The 18,414-nt window shown below is 40.9% G+C and overlaps 1 protein-coding gene across 10 annotated transcripts in view; it reads right to left on the reverse strand.

Annotated features, from left to right (window-relative positions):
- AVL9 (AVL9 cell migration associated) overlaps positions 1 to 18,414 on the reverse strand; it is an 84,160-nt gene that overhangs the window by 15,278 nt on the left and 50,468 nt on the right. For 4 of the 10 annotated variants that reach the window (XM_021079003.2, XM_021079002.2, XM_085005908.1 and 1 more), the window contains 4 exons: positions 17,242 to 17,780; positions 8,056 to 8,190; positions 6,261 to 6,480; positions 1,723 to 1,840 (listed from right to left, as the gene is read on the reverse strand). In XM_021079003.2, coding sequence (XP_020934662.1) covers positions 1,723 to 1,840; positions 6,261 to 6,480; positions 8,056 to 8,190; positions 17,242 to 17,780 — 1,012 coding nt within the window. Of the gene's footprint in view, positions 1 to 1,308; positions 1,841 to 5,012; positions 6,066 to 6,260; positions 6,481 to 7,098; positions 8,191 to 17,241; positions 17,781 to 18,414 lie in introns of those variants that run through there. The other 6 variants (XR_014834328.1, XR_014834329.1, XM_085005905.1 and 3 more) reach the window with 4 other exon arrangements.

Raw genomic sequence — 18,414 nt, forward strand, 5'->3', positions numbered from 1 at the left:
TGGGTTAAGGATCTCGTACTGCTGCAAGCTGTGGCGCAGGCTGCAAATGCAGCTTGGATATGGTATTGCTGTGGTATAAGTCTACAGCTCCGATTTGATCCCTAGCCTGGGAACTTCCATATGCCACAGGTATGACCCTAAAAAGACCCCCAACACACATATAAAATTGTTTTAAGGAGTTCTCTTGTGGCACGGTGGGTTAAGGATCTGGTGTTGTCACTGCAGTGGCTCAGGTTGCTACTGTCACGTGGGTTCAATTCCTGGCTAGGAAACATCCACATGCCCAAGTGTGACCCCCACTCCGCACCTCCTAAAAAAAATATTTATTTATTTATTTTGCTTTTTATGGCTGCACCCTTGGCATATGGAGGTTCCAAGGCTAGGGGTCAAATCGGAGCTACAGCTGACGGCCTACACCACAGCTCACAGCAACGCTGGATCCTTAACCCACTGAGCGAAGCCAGGGATCGAACTTGCAGAACCTGCCAAGCTTATGGTTCCTAGTAGGATTTGTTTCTTCTGTGCCATGATGGAAACTCCAAAAATCTTTTAATCTTTTAATTTAGAAATCAGCTCCTAGGATTTACACATTCTGTAAACTGATCCCCTTGGACTCTCCCCCCTATTCACAAGAAGATGGTATTATTTCCTTCTTTTTTGCTTTTTAGGGCCACATACGGGCATACAGAGCTCCCAAGGCTAGGGATCCAATCAGAGATACAGCTGCCAGCCTACGCCACAGCCATGCAGGATCACAGACACATCTGCGACCTACACCACAGCTCAGGGCAACGCCAGATATTAACCCACTGAGCAAGGTCAGGGATCGAACCCACAACCTCATGGCTACTAGCTGGATTGTTTCTGCTGTGCCATGATGGGAATTCCAAAGATGGTATTATTTCTTAATGGCCCTACTCCCCAGCACATTTAACTGCCTTTTACGTGGGATAAGTCGTTGTCCAGTCAACAGCTGGTATTGCGATAGGTATTAAATTTTGCTGGATCTTAAGAATCTGATGTGGAAATTGCATTAGATTTAACTGCATTTCTAAGAGCTGAAATATTAACTTTAGTTGTTCACACTTTATGTTTTAAAATAACCTCTTGGAGTTCCCGTCGTGGCGCAGTGGTTAACAAATCCGACAAGGAACCATGAGGTTGCGGGTTCGATCCCTGCCCTTGCTCAGTGGGTTAACGATCCGGCATTGCCGTGAGCTGTGGTGTAGGTCGCAGACACGGCTCGGATCCTGCGTTGCTGTGGCTCTGGTGTAGGCTGGTGGCTACAGCTCCGATTTGACCCCTAGCCGCAGGAGTGGCCCAAGAAATGGCAAAAAGACAAATAATAATAATAATAATAAAATAAAATAACCTCTCCATTTTAAGCAGTGGTGTTCTCTCAAGGCTCCTCCTTTGTTGACATGCCGCTGAGGCTGAGACCCGGGAAAAGGGAGCAAAGAGGTCACATCTCAACGATGCTGAAAGCTGGGAGAAATGCTAGTGCTTCCAAAATGCTTGTGCTTTGTGGGGAAGAAGTGTGAATAGGGAAGCAGTTTTCAGCTGCTTCTCTATACTTGGGAGCCTTTTATGAAAATCTGCTTAAAGAAGATTCTTGAAGATATTCACAGTATCATCAGAATTAAAATAAGGGTTTCTGTATGTTGGAAAACAAAGGGCCAACAACCTTTACGCATTATATCAGCCTTCAGAGGACGTGCTTACTTTGGATTTATTTCTGCAAGTGCTGGATGCTTGTTGCTGTTCCAGACCCTGTAGTTGTGAGTGTTCTTCCAGGCCATAACAAAGGTCGTCCCATAGTCTGATAACATCTTTTCATTATCTGTCAAGTAAATACGTGAAAGTTGAGTTGCACTGTAACCAGTCAGGGAAGTGAAGATTCACAACCAAAAAGGGTAAAGGAACGGCTTTATTCTCCCTGTCCCCCTGCTGTTTTAGGGAGACAAAATACGAGAGATCAGCGAACTGGGGTCTATTTCCAGAAATCCTGTTAAGAAGCTATGTGACCTTTGGTAAGTCAATCACTTAGAATTTCATTTTTCTTAAGGAAAAACAAGAAGGCTGAGCCAGACATTTTCTAAGGTTCCTTACAACCCCAAAATATTTCCACATTCTCCTTACCAAGGTAAAGAAGCACTTTATTTATTAAAATTAACAGGATGGACAGTGGGTAAACATACTGATGTGCACATGTGGATGGAGTAGGCGATTAGGGTATCTTTTAGAGTATCTTTTAATCTTTTCACAAACATCATTTTTCTAAGAAAAGAGATTAGAAATAATATATTAGTTGTTTCTTTTTCACCACGATTTTCTCTTCTTTGTCTCACTATTTGATGAAACTCACTCTTAAGTTTCCATGCATTTCACTGTCAAAACATTTAAAATAACGAGGAGAATTTTCATATATTTAATGCTTAAAACTTTTTCACTATATCACTATCATGGGAAAGCCTCAAAATAGAGCATTTCTACTACTGGGTCGAATGGAAAAGGTCTGGAGAAACTTTTATTATTGCTATTATTTATTACTGCGATTGCTTCATAGAGTAATTGCAAATTGCTTGCTTCGAAGGTGAAACATGTGACTTTTGTTGCTCTGAGAGGAAGAGAAGGACATACACAGTTCCATATGCAGCATGGGAAGTTCTTTTAAGACTTATTCTTCAAATGCCCCCTCTCACTTCCTCTATTTAGCATAGTTTTGGAAGTCCTAGCCACAGCAATCAGACAAGAGAGAAATAAAAGTTATCCAAATTGGAAGGGAAGAGTTAAAACTGTCATGTACAGATGACATGATACTATATATAGAAAACACTAAAGACTCCACACGAAAATTATTAGAACTGATCAAATTGCACCCCCTCAAAATAAAATACTTAGGAATATTTCACAAGGAGGTGAAAGACATATGCTGAGAATAAAACAGTAATAAAGGAAACTGAAGATGACTTAAGTAAGGGGAAAGATACTCCACGCTTTTGGATTGGAAGAATTAATATTGTTAAAATGGTCATGCTACCCAAAACAATCTACAGATTTAATGCAATCCCCATCAAATTACCCATGACATTTTTCACAGAACTAAAACAATCCTAAAATGTATATGGAACCATAGAAGATACAAAAAGGCCAATGCAATCCTGAAGAAAAAGAACAAAGCCAGAAGGCATAACCCTCCCAGACTTTGGACAATATTACAAAGTTACAGTAACCAAAACAGCATGGTACTGGCACAGATATATGGATCAATGGAGAATAGAGCCCAGAAATAAACTCAAAACACCTAAAGTCAACAAATCTTTGACAAATCAGGCAAGAATATAAAATGGGAAAAAGTCTCTTTAACAAGTGGTTTGAAAAGTTGGAGAGCCTCATGTAAATCAATGATGACAGAATACACCCTCTCACCATGCACAAAAATAAACTCAAAATGGCTTTAAGACTTAAACACAAGACAGGACACCATAAAACTCTGAGAAGAGATCACAGGCAAAACCTTCTCTGACATCAACTGTACAAATATTTACTTAGCTCAGTCTCGCAAGGCAATAGAAATAAAAACAAAACAAAACAAAAAAACCCAAATGGGACCTAATCAGACTGACAAGCTTTTGCACAGTAAAGGAAACCATAAATGGAACAAAAAACAACCTATATAAAGGGAGAAAATATTTGCAAATGAAGTGACTAACAAGAGCTTAGTTTCCAAAATATACAAAGAGCTCACACAACTCAACCCAAAAACCACCACAATCAAAAAATGGGCAGAAGACCTAAATAGACATTTCTTCAAAGAAGAAATACAAATAGCCAACAGGCACATGAAAAACTGTTCAACATCTCTAATTATTACAGAAATGCAAATCAAAAGCACAATGAGGAGTCTCCCACAGCAAGAGAAATAAAAAACAACAAAAAACCAAACAACCCAATTGAAAAATGGGCAGAAGACCCAAATGGACATTTCTCCAAAGAAGACACATAGATGACCAGGAGGCACATGAAAAAATGCTCAACATCACTATCATTAGAGAAACGCAAATCAAAACTACAATGAGGTACCACTGCACATAGGTCCGAGTGGCCATCATTAATAAGTCCACAAAAGGAGTTCCCATTGTGACTCAGTGGTAATGAATACGACTAGTATTCACGAGGATGCAGGTTCCATCCCTGGCCTTGCTCAGTGGATTAAAGATCCAGCACTACCGCCAGCTGTGGTGAAGGTCATAGACATAGCTTGGATCCCATGTTGTTTGTCTATGGTATAGCCTGGCAGTTGCAGCTCTGATTTCACCCCTAGCCTGGGAACTTCCATATGCCACATGAGCAGTCCTTAAAAGGAAAAAATACATACAAACAAACAAACAAAATAAGTCTACAAACAACAAATGCTGAAGAGGGTATGGTGAAAGGGAACTCTCTTACACTGGGGTTGGTGGGAATACATTGGTACAACCACTATGGAGAACAGTATAGAGGTTCCTCAGAAAACTAAGGCTAGAATTACCATATGATCTAGCAATCCCACTTCAGAGCATATATCCATACAAAACTGTAATTCAAAAAGACATATGCACCTGCTTGTTCTGAGCAGCACTAATCATAATAGCCAAGACATGGAAACAACCTAAATGTCCACTGACAGAGGAATGAATTAATATGTGGTACATATACACGATGGACTACTACTCAGCCGTAAAAAAGAATGAAAAATGCCATTTGCAGCAACAGGGATGTAAATTGAGATTATCCTACTATGAGAAGTAAATCAGAAAGACAAACATGATATCACTTGTGTGTGGAATCTAAAATATGGCTCACTGCAGAGCTTGTTTTTCCTTGTGTATATTTTTTCTATGGGGAATGAGATAATTTTAATACAAGAGTGATTCTGTTTGCCTGATCCATTTTTACTGTTTAACAGGGAGAGTAGTTCTTAGAATGGGGAAATCTGAAGGTTTAATCATTCCAAATGTGATTTCCAATGATTTCTTTTCTTTCTTTTTTAATTTTTAGTGCTGTACCAGCAGCATATGCAAGTTCCCAGACTAGGGGTCGAATTGGAGCTGTAGCTGCCAGCCAATACCACAGCAACACCAGATCCGAGCCACACCTGCAACCTACACCACAGCTCAGAGCCACACCCAATCCTTAACCCACTGAATGAAGCCAGGGGTCAAACCCTCGTCATGGATACTAGTCAGGTTCGTTACTGCTGAGCCAGGACAGGAACTCCAATGATTTCTATTTTTTTTTAAAATTTCTCTTTTCTCCCTTTACATATCTTAAAAACATGTAAGCTGTATTTATAAATAGCACCATTATATACTTCCATATGGTGCAACACCAAGCAGCCACTTAGAAGTGACAAAGATCTGCATTTACTCTCTAGATACATGTTTCTCTTTCTCTTATAAAGAGAAGCTAAGTTTCAAAAAATAGGAAAAATGGGATCCATGTTTGTGAAAGGACTACCAAAATACCACACAATTAAAATCCAAGACACCGGCATAGAAAAAGTCTAGAAGGATACAAAGGATTCAAAATGCTAACAGTAACTATTTCTGTATGTGAGACTGACAGGTCATTTTTCTACAATAAAAGCTTATTTCTTTCTTTTTCTTTTTTTTTTTTTTTTGCCATTTCTTGGGCCACTCCAGCGGCATATGGAGGTTCCCAGGCTAAGGGTCGAATTGGAGCTGTAGCCACCGGCCTACGCCAGAGCCACAGCAACGCAAGATCCGAGCCGTGTCTGCAACCTACACCACAGCTCACGACAACGCCGGATGGTTAACCCACTGAGCAAGGGCAGGGACCGAACCCGCAACTTCATGATTCCTAGTCGGATTTGTTAACCACTGCGCCACTACGGGAACTCCAAAAGCTTATTTCTTTTTTTTTTTTTTTTTTTGTCTTTTTTGCTATTTCTTGGGCCGCTCCTGTGGCATATGGAGGTTCCCAGGCTAGGGGTTGAATCGGAGCTGTAGCCACCGGCCTATGCCAGGGCCACAGCAACGCGGGATCCGAGCCACATCTGCAACCTACACCACAGCTCACGGCAACGCTGGATCCTTAACCCACTGAGCGAGGCCAGGGACCGAACCCGCAACTTCATGGTTCCTAGTCAGATTCGTTAACCACTGCGCCACGACGGGAACTCCAAAAGCTTATTTCTTATGCAACTCAAAACATCATGTAAGTGTTACAAAATGAGAAAGCAGCCTCAAGCTCCTTACCTAACTGCAGTGTGGCAGCCAGCAGCGCGTGGATGTAGACTGCAAACTGGGCTCGGATCCATTCGTCACCTCCCTCCCAGCCCGTGCCGTCGAGGAAGACATCATCCCGGTTCTCAGTCACATGTCGCACTAGGTAATCTGCGAACCTGAGGTCCGCAGTGGTGGGGTTCAGCAGCTTCCTGAGTTCTGGATCATGGATCTGGATCAGAGCTTCTTCTACCTAGAGGGTACCCAGGTACAAGTCAGAGTCTGGGCATTCACGCAGATATCCATGCCACACTTTAAAGAGTAACTACTGGGAACTTGAAGCTGGAAATAAAAAATATGAATAATAGCATTCTCAAAAGCCGAGTCTATGAAAGAGACAAGTTTTTATACTGCAATATTCTTTTACTATTTAAAAAATGCTCATTTTTCTTTTAAAAAAATTTTTATTATTAAAGTACAGTTGATTTACAATGTTGTGCCAATTTTGCTATAGCAAAATGACTCAATCGTACATATTTAAAATTATTTTCCATTGTGTTCTATCCGAGGAGACTGGATATAGTTTCCTGTGCTATACAGTAGGACCTTAGTGTCCATCCACTCTAAATATAACAGTTTGCGTCTCTCATTTTCTATTCTTTTATTCTTATACAGTATAAAAGTAATTCATTTTGGAGGAATTCCCGTCGTGGCTCAGTGATTAACAAATCTGACTAGGAACCCATGAGACTGGGGGTTCGATCCCTGGCCTTGCTCAGTGGGTTAAGGATCTGGCATGGCTGGGAGCTGTGGTGTAGGTTGCAGACGCGGCTCCGATCCTGCGTTGCTGTGGGACCCCTAGCCTGGGAACCTCCATATGCTGCGGGAGCGGCCCAGTTTTAAAAAAAAAAAGGCAATTCATGTTGATTATAAATATTTTGAAAAATATAGAAATGTACAGTAAAAATCACCTTTATCATATAATCAGGAATTAAAACAATCAATGTAATTCCTAAAAAATGTTCCTTTAATTACAGATACTTTGGAATATTTTTATTATGTAATACTTGATATATAAAGAAATATATGTAACTTATAGGTTAGTTTGGAAGTATAATAATAAAACAAATGCCCATGAACTCACCAACCAACTTCAGAACCAGAAAGGAACCAATAAGGCTGAGAAAGCTATGATCCTCCCAATCTGTATCCTCCTGCCTTGGAAGGTATTTACGTATTTTTCTTTCTCAAAACTGGGATCTTAATACATATAGTTTTGAATTCCAGAATTTCCATTTATTATATTACAAACATTTCCCCAGGAAGCACACTGCGGTACTTTCTGTCAGGAACCATGAAAATCTTATGGTGGCTGAAATCAGCCCTCCAAAATTGTAAAATTGAACAAATTATTTAAATTTCTTACACACTGATGAGATGGCAAGTACTTACCTCTAGCTGCTTTCTACTATGAGGAGCACATTAAACAGGCTAGAAGTATTTAAATTATTTAAACAATAAACACATTTTGATTGTGAGACTGTAGTAGGAACAGACCGCCTGGGTAGGAATCCTGGCTTGTCCACTTGGCAGCTGTCTGACCTCTCTGTTCTTCAGCTTCTGCAGGTGTAATGTGGACACTAACGACTCCTATCTCACCGGTTGTTATGAAAATTAGATTGTTCGTATACCTAAGGTGCTTAGGATGCCTGGCAAAGGAAGCAATTATTACTGCCACTAGTGTTATTACTATGCCCAAATTCTGTTTACTAAGAAAGGAAAGCAGGGACGAGCTGTGTCAAGAACATGCACTTGTACGTAAACCTACTTCCACAATGGCATCACTGAGGTGCTTCTGTTGTCGAAAAAGGATGTTAGTAGCTCCAGCAACAAATCCCCGAACGGTGACATCAGAGAGAAGATGATGCTGCTGCAATGCCATATAAGGCAAACATAGATATCCCTACAAATTGTAAGAATAACACAACACATTAGAAAAGTAACGGACTAGCTCTCTAGGCTTGAAGAAAGACATGGCTAACAGTGGGAAAGAAACTCCCAATCTTCCCCCACCCCTACGCCATCCCTAACACAGCTATCTTTGACTCACAATAATATTCCAATCATCACCACCATCATCATTGAAGGTCGTGACTGTATTATGTCCAGTTAACTGCCAACCTTTTCCATGAATGGTCAGATCTTGGCAAGGTGGTCTAACATAGTTGTCTTACCTGATCACTTTGTTCTCAGTTCAACCTAAAAGCCTACAGTAAACTAACAAACCAGATTTTTTTCATCTAGGAAACTAAGTATTAAGTCCATTAAAAAGTATGTTGTTCAGTAGGAAGCTGTGAGTTCTTCCAGTAAAATTTTAAAACACATGCATTTACACATAACCACCAAAGTACTATTGTGAGAATACCAAGGTACTACATAACAGCTGTTTTATTCTATTGTTAAAAATTATACAACAATATATTTGCTACTAAATGTTTAAAGCAAAAATGACACTGGCAGGAGGTGTGTATTTAATTTTCATTTAAATTGCACTGGAAAACACCACTACCCTGAAAGTTATGCTTTAACTGCCAAACCATTGCAGGGAATTAAGTTTATGAAAAGCACCATATTTCCTAAAAATAAAGGTGATGACATCGGAACTATGATAAACTGAAGCAGGAAATGCAATTTCTGCTGAAAGATTCTAAATCAAAATAGATTTATAACAAGTGACACAATTTGTGTGTGAAATCAGGAGGGCAGATTTACTGAACTCTTGAATTTGTTTTTAATCAAGTCTGATGACAGTTTCATTTATTTTTTTCGTCTTATCACCATAAAAACAAACATACACTGAACAATAGTTATCTGGATGACATCTTGTTCACATCATAAGATGAATTTCTCTGGGGGCAAGAGATGCCCCTTCTGCTACTTCATTTTCTTCACTGCATCTAGGATGTGCTTTGTACCCAACAGCTGGTTGTTAAATACTTAATACTTAGACTTCCAGTTCTAAGAGGGAAATTACACTGATACAATCTTGCCTCGGGAAACAAAAGAAAAATCTCCTTACACTTAAAGCAATTAGAGAAAGAATAAACAAAAACCACATTTAGTAGAAGGAAGGTCAGAGTAGAAATAAATGAATTAAAGAAAAAGAAGACAACAGAGGAAAAAAATCAATGAAACTACAAGCTGGTTCTTCGAAAAGATAAAATTGATAAATCTTTAGCCAGACTCATCAAAAAAAAAAAAAAAAAAAAAAAAAAAGGAAGAAGTCTCAAACGAACAAAATTAGAAATGAAAAAGAAGTTACAACTAACACCATAGAAATACAAAGGAGGAGTTCCTGTCGTGGCGCAGTGGTTAACGAATCCGACTAGGAACCATGAGGTTGCGGGTTCGATCCCTGCCCTTGCTCAGGGGGTTAACAATCCGGCGTTGCCGTGAGCTGTGGTGTAGGTTGCAGACGTGGCTCGGATCCCGAGTTGCTGTGGCTCTGGCGTAGGCCAGTGGCTACAGCTCCGATTCGACCCCTAGCCTGGGAAACTCCATATGCCATGGGAGTGGCTCAAGAAAAGGCAAAAAGACAAATAAATAAATAAAATGAAAGAAAGAAAGAAAGAACGAGAAACGAAACTGTGATTTTATTTTATTTTATTGTTTGTCTTTTTTCCCCCAGGGCTGCATCCATGGCATATGGAGGTTCCCAGACTAGGGGTCTAATTGGAGCTGTAGCCACCGGCCTACGCCACAGCCACAGCAACTCGGGATCCGAGCCGCATCTGCAACCCACACCACAGCTCATGGCAACGCTGGATCGTTAACCCCTTGAGCAAGGCCAGGGATTGAACCCGAAACCTCATGGTTCCTAGTCAGATTCATTAACCACTGAGCCACAATGGGAAGTCCCAAGAAACTGTGATTTAAAAACTGGAGTTCCTTGGTGGCTCAGTGGGTTAAGGATCTAGCATTATCACTGCTATGCCACGGGCTTGGCCAAAAATCAAAACCAAAAAAACCCTTCCAACAAACAAAAGTCCAGGACAAGACAGTTTCACAGGTGAATCCTTTCAAACACTTAGAGAAGAGGTGACACCTCTCTTTCTGAAATATTCCAAAGGAACACTCCCAAAGTCATCCTATGAGGCAACCATCACTCTGATACCAAAACCAGCCATCAAAGGTACCACAAACAAATAAACAAATAAGAAAATTACAGCAAAAAAAAATCACTGATAAGAGAAGACTTTCAAAAGTTGAAATATAGGTCTAGTAACCTGGTTTTTATCCTTCTGGACAATGTTTTCCTCTTTTTTTTTTCCCCACCTTTTTTTTGGCCACACCCTTGGCACACGGACTTTCCCGGGCCAGGAATCAAACCCATGCCACAGCAGTGACCTAAGCCCCTGCACTGACACTGTCAGATCTTTATTTAACCTGCTGAACCACAAGAGAACTCCTCTCTTCTTTAAAAGGCCAACTATAGAAGCACCAAAAACAAATCCATGTCTAAGTATTAAGAAATACTTAGTACACAGTGCTTCTCAACCCACTCCCTCTTGTGACTAAAGGCAGAAAAAAACCCTTGCTCCTCATCCAGAATGACTCAAAAAGCTGGTTCAAGGCTCACATTCACACTTCACTTTGTGTGCTATGGGTTAAAAAAACAACAGACTCCCCTCTCCCCAACTCCCTGTTTCTAAACATAAATAAGTAACACGGAGTTTCTGGTGGTCAAGAGGTTAGGATTTGGCACTTTCACCGCTGAGGCCCAGGCTCAATCCCTGGTCTGGGAACTGAGACCCCATGCAGAGCCACTGTAGGCCACGCCCCCCAAAATAAGTAAACATAAATAGCACAATATTGAAAGCTTTCAAACTTGATAGGGACCCCAGAATGCCCTACCGTCCCAACTAGGGCTGAGAGTTCTTCATTTTTTAATTTTTTGCTTTTTAAGGCTACACCTGCAGCATAATGAAGTTCCCAGGCTAGGGGATGAATCAGAGCTGCGGCTGCTGGCCTAGCCAAGCCATAGCAACAGCAGATCCGAGCAGCATCTGCAACCTACACCACAGCTTGCAGCAATGCTGGATCCTTAAACCACTGAAGGCCAGGGATCCAACCTGTGTCCTCATGGTTGTAAGTCAGATTGTTTCCGCTGAGCCACGACAGGAACTCCCAAGAGAGACTTTCTAATATAAATACTTTGGAACTTTTGGATAGTGAACCATGTAAAAGTATTACATATTTCAATTCTTAAAATTACTTCAAACGGTAGTTCAAAATAGCTTTAAAAACTTGCTATCGGGAGTTCCTGTGGTGGCTCAGTGGTTAACATATTCAACTAGGAACCACAAGGTTGCGGGTTCAATCCCTGGCCTCCCTCAGTGGGTTTAGGATCTGGTGTTGCCATGAGCAGTGGTGTAGGTCGCAGACACGGCTCGGATCCTGTGTTGCTGTGGTTGTGATGTAGGCCAGCGGTTATAGCTCAAATTCAACCCCTAGTCTGGAAACCTCCATATGCTGCAGGTGCGGCCTTAGAAAAGACAAAAAGACACACACAAAAACTTGCTACCATTACTTTCTTGAGAGTCCGTGCCCATGTGTGTGGAAGTTCCTGGGCCAGGGAGCAAACCCAAGCCACGGGGGTGACAACACCAGATCCTTAATTGCTTAGCCTCAGGGAACTCGACTTCATTACTTTTTTCTTTTTTCTATTTTTTGCTTTTTTAGGGCTGCAACTGCAGCATAAGGAAGTTGCAGGCTAGGGGTTGAATCAGAGCTGCAGCTGCCAGCTCATGGCAAGGCCGCACGCATCTTTAACCCACTGAGCAAGGTCAGGGATCGAACCCACATCCCCATGGATACTAGTCTGATTTGCAATCCACTGAGCCACAACCGGAACTCCCCAAATCATTACTTTTAATGTGATCAATCTAGCCTAAGTATCTTTTTTTTGTTGTTGCTTTTTAGGGTTGCACAGGAGGCATATGGAGATTCCCAGACTAGGGGCTGAATTGGAGCCACAGCAATGCAGGATCTGAGCCGCATCTGCAACCTACATCACAGCTCATGGCAAAGCCAGATCTTTAACCCACTGAGTGAGGCCAGGGATTGAACCTGAAACCTCATGGTTTCTAGTCGGATTGTTTCCGCTGCGCCACAACAGGAACTCCAATTTAGCCTAAATCTTTTAAAGGCCTTCAGTGTATGATGGCAATAAGAGTCTGGGTCTCTGCACATAGAGGAGCCTCCAACCCCAAGCCCATTCATGGCTTTCCACTTTTCTAGAGTGCTTTAACTTCCATTATTTGCAGTTGCAGTATATAATGGTTAAAAAAAAGAAAAAAAATGATTCTGCACGCCTATGTTTATAGCAGCACCACTCATAATAGCCAGAATGTAGGAGCAACCCAGATGTCCATTGATGGTTAAACAGATAAACAAAATGTGGTATCTGTACATATAATGGAACTGTATTCGTCCTTAAGGAAATCCTGTCTTATGCTACAACATGGTTGAAACTTGAGGACATTATGTAATATAAAATAAACCAGTCACAAAAAGATACATAATTCCACTAATGTAGGTATCTTCAAGAAGTCAAGTTCATAGAAACAGAAAGAATGATGGGTGTCAAGGGCCACCGTAAAAGGAGAAGGGGAGTTGTGATTTAATGGGTACAAAGTTTCAGTCTTATGAGAAAGTTCTAGAGGTTTGTATGCCCCAGGGACAGACAGATACACCAATGAACCAACAACAAAGGGCCCCAAGACAGACTCTGTTCCTCAACCATACACAAAAATTAATTCCAGGTAGATAAAAACAAAAATGTGAAAGTCAAAACTACGAAGCTTGAAGTCCCACACACTAGTGACAACAAGGGAGACAACCCAGAAGCTTTAACACAACTACTACACAAACGGAAATCCAAATGATTATCAAGAATATGAAACATCACTCAACCTCAATCGTGACTAATGAAAAAAATGCAAACGAACAATGACAGGATATCACCAGGATGGCTACATATTAGGAAATCTGACAATAACAATTGCTGGCAAGAATGTGGAGCAATGGAAACTCTTATCCACTGCTGTGGAAATGGAAATCATTACAACCTTTTTAGAAAACAGTTTGGAATTGTTCTAGTAAAGCTAAAGATATCCATTCTCATGTTCCAGTATTCTCACTTCTAGGACTGAATCCTTAAGAAACTCTTGCATGTACACAGCCAAGATTCCTGAAAAAGAATTTATTATTCTTTTCGGGAATTATAAAGAAGCATTATTCGTACGTAGTAGTCAGAAATTGGAAACAAAGATGTTCATCCACAGAAGTGACAAACTGAAGAATAACTGCGACCAGAAAATACAGAGGAATGATGGTATGTAACTTCATGTGAAATCGTGGATGAAACTAAAAACAACTGACAGAACACTGTAAATCAACTACAATAAAAAAAAATAAAAACAGTGTTGAGAGAAAAAAAGCCTGGTGCCACTTAAACAAAATTCATAAACATGCATCCATTACTTTTTTAGCTGTCCATCAAGTTATACATAGGTTCCCTCACTCTGAATATGATAATCTGTAAGCAAGCAAACCAAATATAAACTCAGAAGCACTTTAACACACGTGACAGAAAGAAATTTTGGTTTTCAACTACATATACTTTTAACTCTTTCATAAATTTGTTTCACTAAAAGTTAACAAGTTAACAAGTTGAAACAAGAGGATTCCTTTTTTTTTTAGGACCGCACCCGCAGCATATGGAGGTTCCCAGGCTAGGGGTCTAATAGGAGCTGTTGCCACCGGCCTACACACAGCCACAGCAATGCCAGATCCAAGCCGCATCTGTGACCTACACCACAGCTCTCAGCAACGCCGGATCCTTAACCCACTGAGTGAGGCCAGGGATGGAACCTGCAACTTCATGGTTCCTCACAAACCTCATGGTTCGTGGCTCAGTGGTTAACGAATCTGACTAGGAACCATGAGGTTGTGGGTTCGATCCCTGACCTCACTCAGTGGGTTGGGGTCCGGTGTTGCCGTGAGCTGTGGTAGGTCACAGATGTGGCTCAGATCCTGTATTGCTGTGGCTGTGGTGTAGGCCAGCAGCTACAGCTCTGATTAGACCCCTAGCCTGGGAACCTCCATATGCCGTGGATGTGGCCCTGGAAAAGAAAAATAAATAAATAAATAAAGTGGTCCAGTCAGCAGAGCATACGTATTACACAGGTACATTTTCTAATTTTCCTTTCTCCTTTGATTCCTCGTTCCTTTCCCTCACCTCATGGTCCCCTCTCCTCTCCCTCAGCATCCTAGTTTCTTCCCTACATCCCTAAATCAGCTCTGGGGAGAAGTTCAGGCATAATTTTAGAATCTGGTGTCTATAGTTTTTATTTAATATGCCTCATCTCTAAGATTGACAAGAAATGCATTATCAATTTCAAGAACCAGAGAGAAGATTGGAACTCAATACCTGGGGAATCTTTCCAAACATAACTATTCATTAGGAAGAAATGTTTCCATTTATTCCCCTGCTGAGTCAGGGGACCACTCAGCTTAGTATTCTCTTCAAAGCTTGCCATCCCACTTCTGCAATATTGTCCAGGCATGCAAGTTTCTCTCCGGCATTTTTTTTTTTTAATTTTTTGTTTAGGGCTGCACCTGCAGCATATGGAAGTTTCTAGGCGAGGGGTTGAATAGGGGCTGCAGATGTTAGCCTATACCACAGACACAGCAATGCTAGATCCAAGCTGTATCTGCAACCTCCACTGTAGCTCATGGCAATACTGGATCCTTAATCCAATGAGTGGGGCCAGGGATCAAACCTGCAACCTCATGGATACTAGCTGGGTTCATTACCTGCTAAGTCACAACAGGAACTCCCTCTCTGGCTATTTTTGAAGTAATTTTCCAAGATTTTTTGCTAACCCCTTCCTCTGAACAAGCAGTTTAAGATCTTCAAGAGGAAAAAAAAAAAAGCCTAAAGGCAGCTCTCCTAAGTATATTTCATATTCCAAACTTACTGACATGAAAGAATCAGCAACTGCATTTGAAAGTGTGATTACATGAGTTAGGTTTTAATCATTACATAATAAAACATAATACCCGAAAGAACAATGTTAAATTTATCATGATGGTGGTGGATAAGCCCCTCATACATTCAGTACTGGCATAATGCACACTAAGAGAAGATTCTGCCCAACATAGTTTATTAACAGCACCACAAAACACATTTACACTGCTTTATTTAATTCAGCGATCTCACAAACAAAAACAAAAATCCCTCCCAAGTTCATCTCCCTCTTGATATCTCCACAATGATAAAAACTGGAGTGGGTGAGTAAGAGCTCCCAAAAGCACAGGTGGTCGGGTCACCCAAACGTGAGCTCGGAAGAGCCACCCACAGTCTGTGGTTACCAACAACACTCAGTAGTGTGAGAGCCCTGAGTTTGCTCTCCAGGCTCTTAAACCCCAGTTTTAAGACATTGCATTTAGTTCAATCATGAAACCAATTAAGATAATTTCAGCATCCCCCAAGAGGCCACAAAATGAACTAAGACAGCACTTCTGTTAACTATTCAGCAGTACTGACTTGGGGCAAGTACTTATTTGTAAAAGTGGATAAACCTAAAAAGAATTTATTATATAGTGGCAAAGAAATACATGTTCCAGTCAATACTGCACATTTTCTTTTCCACATAAAGTTTTATTTCAGGCATAAAGCAAAGTCTTTAGAGAAAAACATAAAACTTTTCTCTAGTTACTGGAAACATTTATCTGCCTTTCATGGTAAACTTCAAGACCACAGAGGTAAGAATTTAGAAATTAGTACAGGGCCTGGCACATAGGAAGGCAGTAATACATACTGACTGAAAATGAAATAGGATTTCTTTTCTTCTTCTCCATTTTGAAAAATATTTCATGAATGGCAATAAAATATTTTTTCCTGAATAGGATAAAAAAAAAAATCCAGAAGTTCCCGTCTTGGCACAGTGGAAACGAATCTGACTAGGAACCATGAGGTTGCAGGTTCAATCCCTGGCCTCGCTCAATGGGTTGGGGATCCGGCGTTGCCGTGGCTGTGGTGTAGGCTGGTGGCTACAGCTCCGACTGGACCCCTAGCCTGCAAACCTCCATGTGCTGTAGGTGTGGCTCTAAAAGACAAAAAAAAAAAAAAAAAAAAAAAGATATCCTATAACATAAGAAACTCAATCAGGGAGTTCCCATTGTGGCTCAGTGGTAATGGACCCGACTAGTATCCATGAGGACGAGGGCTCAATCTCTGGCCTTAGTCAGTGGGTTAAAAATCCAGCATTGCTGTGAACTGTGGGTTAGGTCGCAGATGTAAGCTCAGATCTAGCATTGCTGTGGCTGTGGCATAGGCTGGCAGCTGCAGCTCTGATTTGACCCTTAGCCTGGGAACAGACAAAAATAAAAAAAGATACTGAATCAAAGGTTCAATTGGACTGACTACATTGTGTTTGTGACTTTAAAAAAATTATGGTGGGGGGATGAAAAAATTTACACATATGTTTTGAATGTGTTTTCATAAAAAGATTAAATAATAGTTTCTAGGGCAAGTTTACCAAACACTACACTGCATCTATGAGTGGTACTAATATTTAAGTTAGCAATCCAGGCAACTTTTCTTAAAATATTGTAACCTTTGGAATTGCAATAGTTTAGTATAAATTCATTAAATACAATCAAGACTCTTATTTTTTCAAAGATAAACCTGGATAATTAAAAACAGACCAAATACAGTGATGGTTGAGTTCATAGTTTCCAAACTCTTTCCAATCAAAATCCCCTGAATTAATTCCCTTTAGCCTTACACTATGGTTATAGATGCCAGGGCACTACACATTTGGTATGTATTTTACAGTTTTCACAAAAAATTTTCAGACTGAACATGTCTTCAAAGCCAAAAGTTAAATTCTACAAAGAGTTTGTCAGATCCTTATGGGCCTTAACAAACGACACTAAGCCTTACCTTTGTGAAGATGGCCAAGGGCATGCCATACTGGTCCTCTTCCAAACCGGAAATCAGCCCTGGTATCAGGACCACTTGGCCTGTGTTAGCTTGAGGTTGTACAGTAATTGGAGGACTGTCTGAGGGCAAAGAGTCCTTTGGAAATGAGTTTATCTGTTCTGACCCTGCCTGTTCTCTTTCTTTCAAGGAGGAATCCTCTAGGACGCTAGGATCCAAGGTCTCCCAGTCACTTTCTGAAGACTCTGGAGAGGGGCGAGAAGGAGGTTTCAAATACTGATTGGAATCACTGAGTTCCTGTCCTTCGCTGCTGTCATCTTCTGCCCGGACCAAAGGTTCTTCAGTCTTGAAGGCAATGTCTCCTCCATGATTTCCAGTCATGCTTTTCTTGAATGTTCCCAAGTTGGTGTTTGAAATGTCCGAAGCAGGCATGGAAACAAAATCGTCTGCAGGGGGATTATTTTCCTGAAGCCCAACATCTTCAGACATACTCTTTCGGGGTCTGTACTGAGAACAGTCCCTGAGGCCATGTTCAATCATGCCTAAAACATACAATATTGGAGAAGAGCTTGGCTTATGTCAAGAAGAGATTTATAGTCTGCTCTAAATAGTGGAACTGTCCTATAAAAATTTTAGTAAGCAATGCTTGCACAAACTTTAATTAAAAAAAAAAGTCTCATAAAAAAAGAGAAATTTATTGCTAAAGTGGATATGTCATTAAAATAGAATGGTAATCCTACACAGCTCGTCTCTGAAAATTTTTATCATTCAAAGGTCCAGTACAAGATTAAAAAGAGTAGAGCCCTTCTCTGTCTTCCCCCTCCCCGCCTGCCTGCCCATGCATTCTTTGCACATATTTTTCCTCTTAATAAATACTTCATTTGCCTCAGATAGACAGAGGAAGAAAGAAAAAAAAAATCAAGAAAGAAAGAAATCAGAGTTCCCGTCATGGCGCAGTGGAAATGAATCCAACTAGGAACCATAAGGTTGCAGGTTCGATCCCTGGCCTCGCTCAGTGGGTTAAGGATCCCATGTTGCCCTAAGCTGTGGTGTATGCTGCAGACACGGCTTGGATCCTCTGTTGCTGTGGCTCTGGCGTAGGCTAGCAGCAACAGCTCCGATTAGACCCCTAGCCTGGGAACCTCCATATGCCACAGGTGAGGCCCTAAAAGAACA

The sequence above is a fragment of the Sus scrofa genome, chromosome 18 (genome assembly GCF_054392235.1).
Source record: "Sus scrofa isolate SSC_HxYL_T2T_F1_AM1 chromosome 18, Sscrofa_HxYL_maternal_Yorkshire_Landrace_v2.0, whole genome shotgun sequence".
Lineage (NCBI taxonomy): Eukaryota > Metazoa > Chordata > Mammalia > Artiodactyla > Suidae > Sus > Sus scrofa.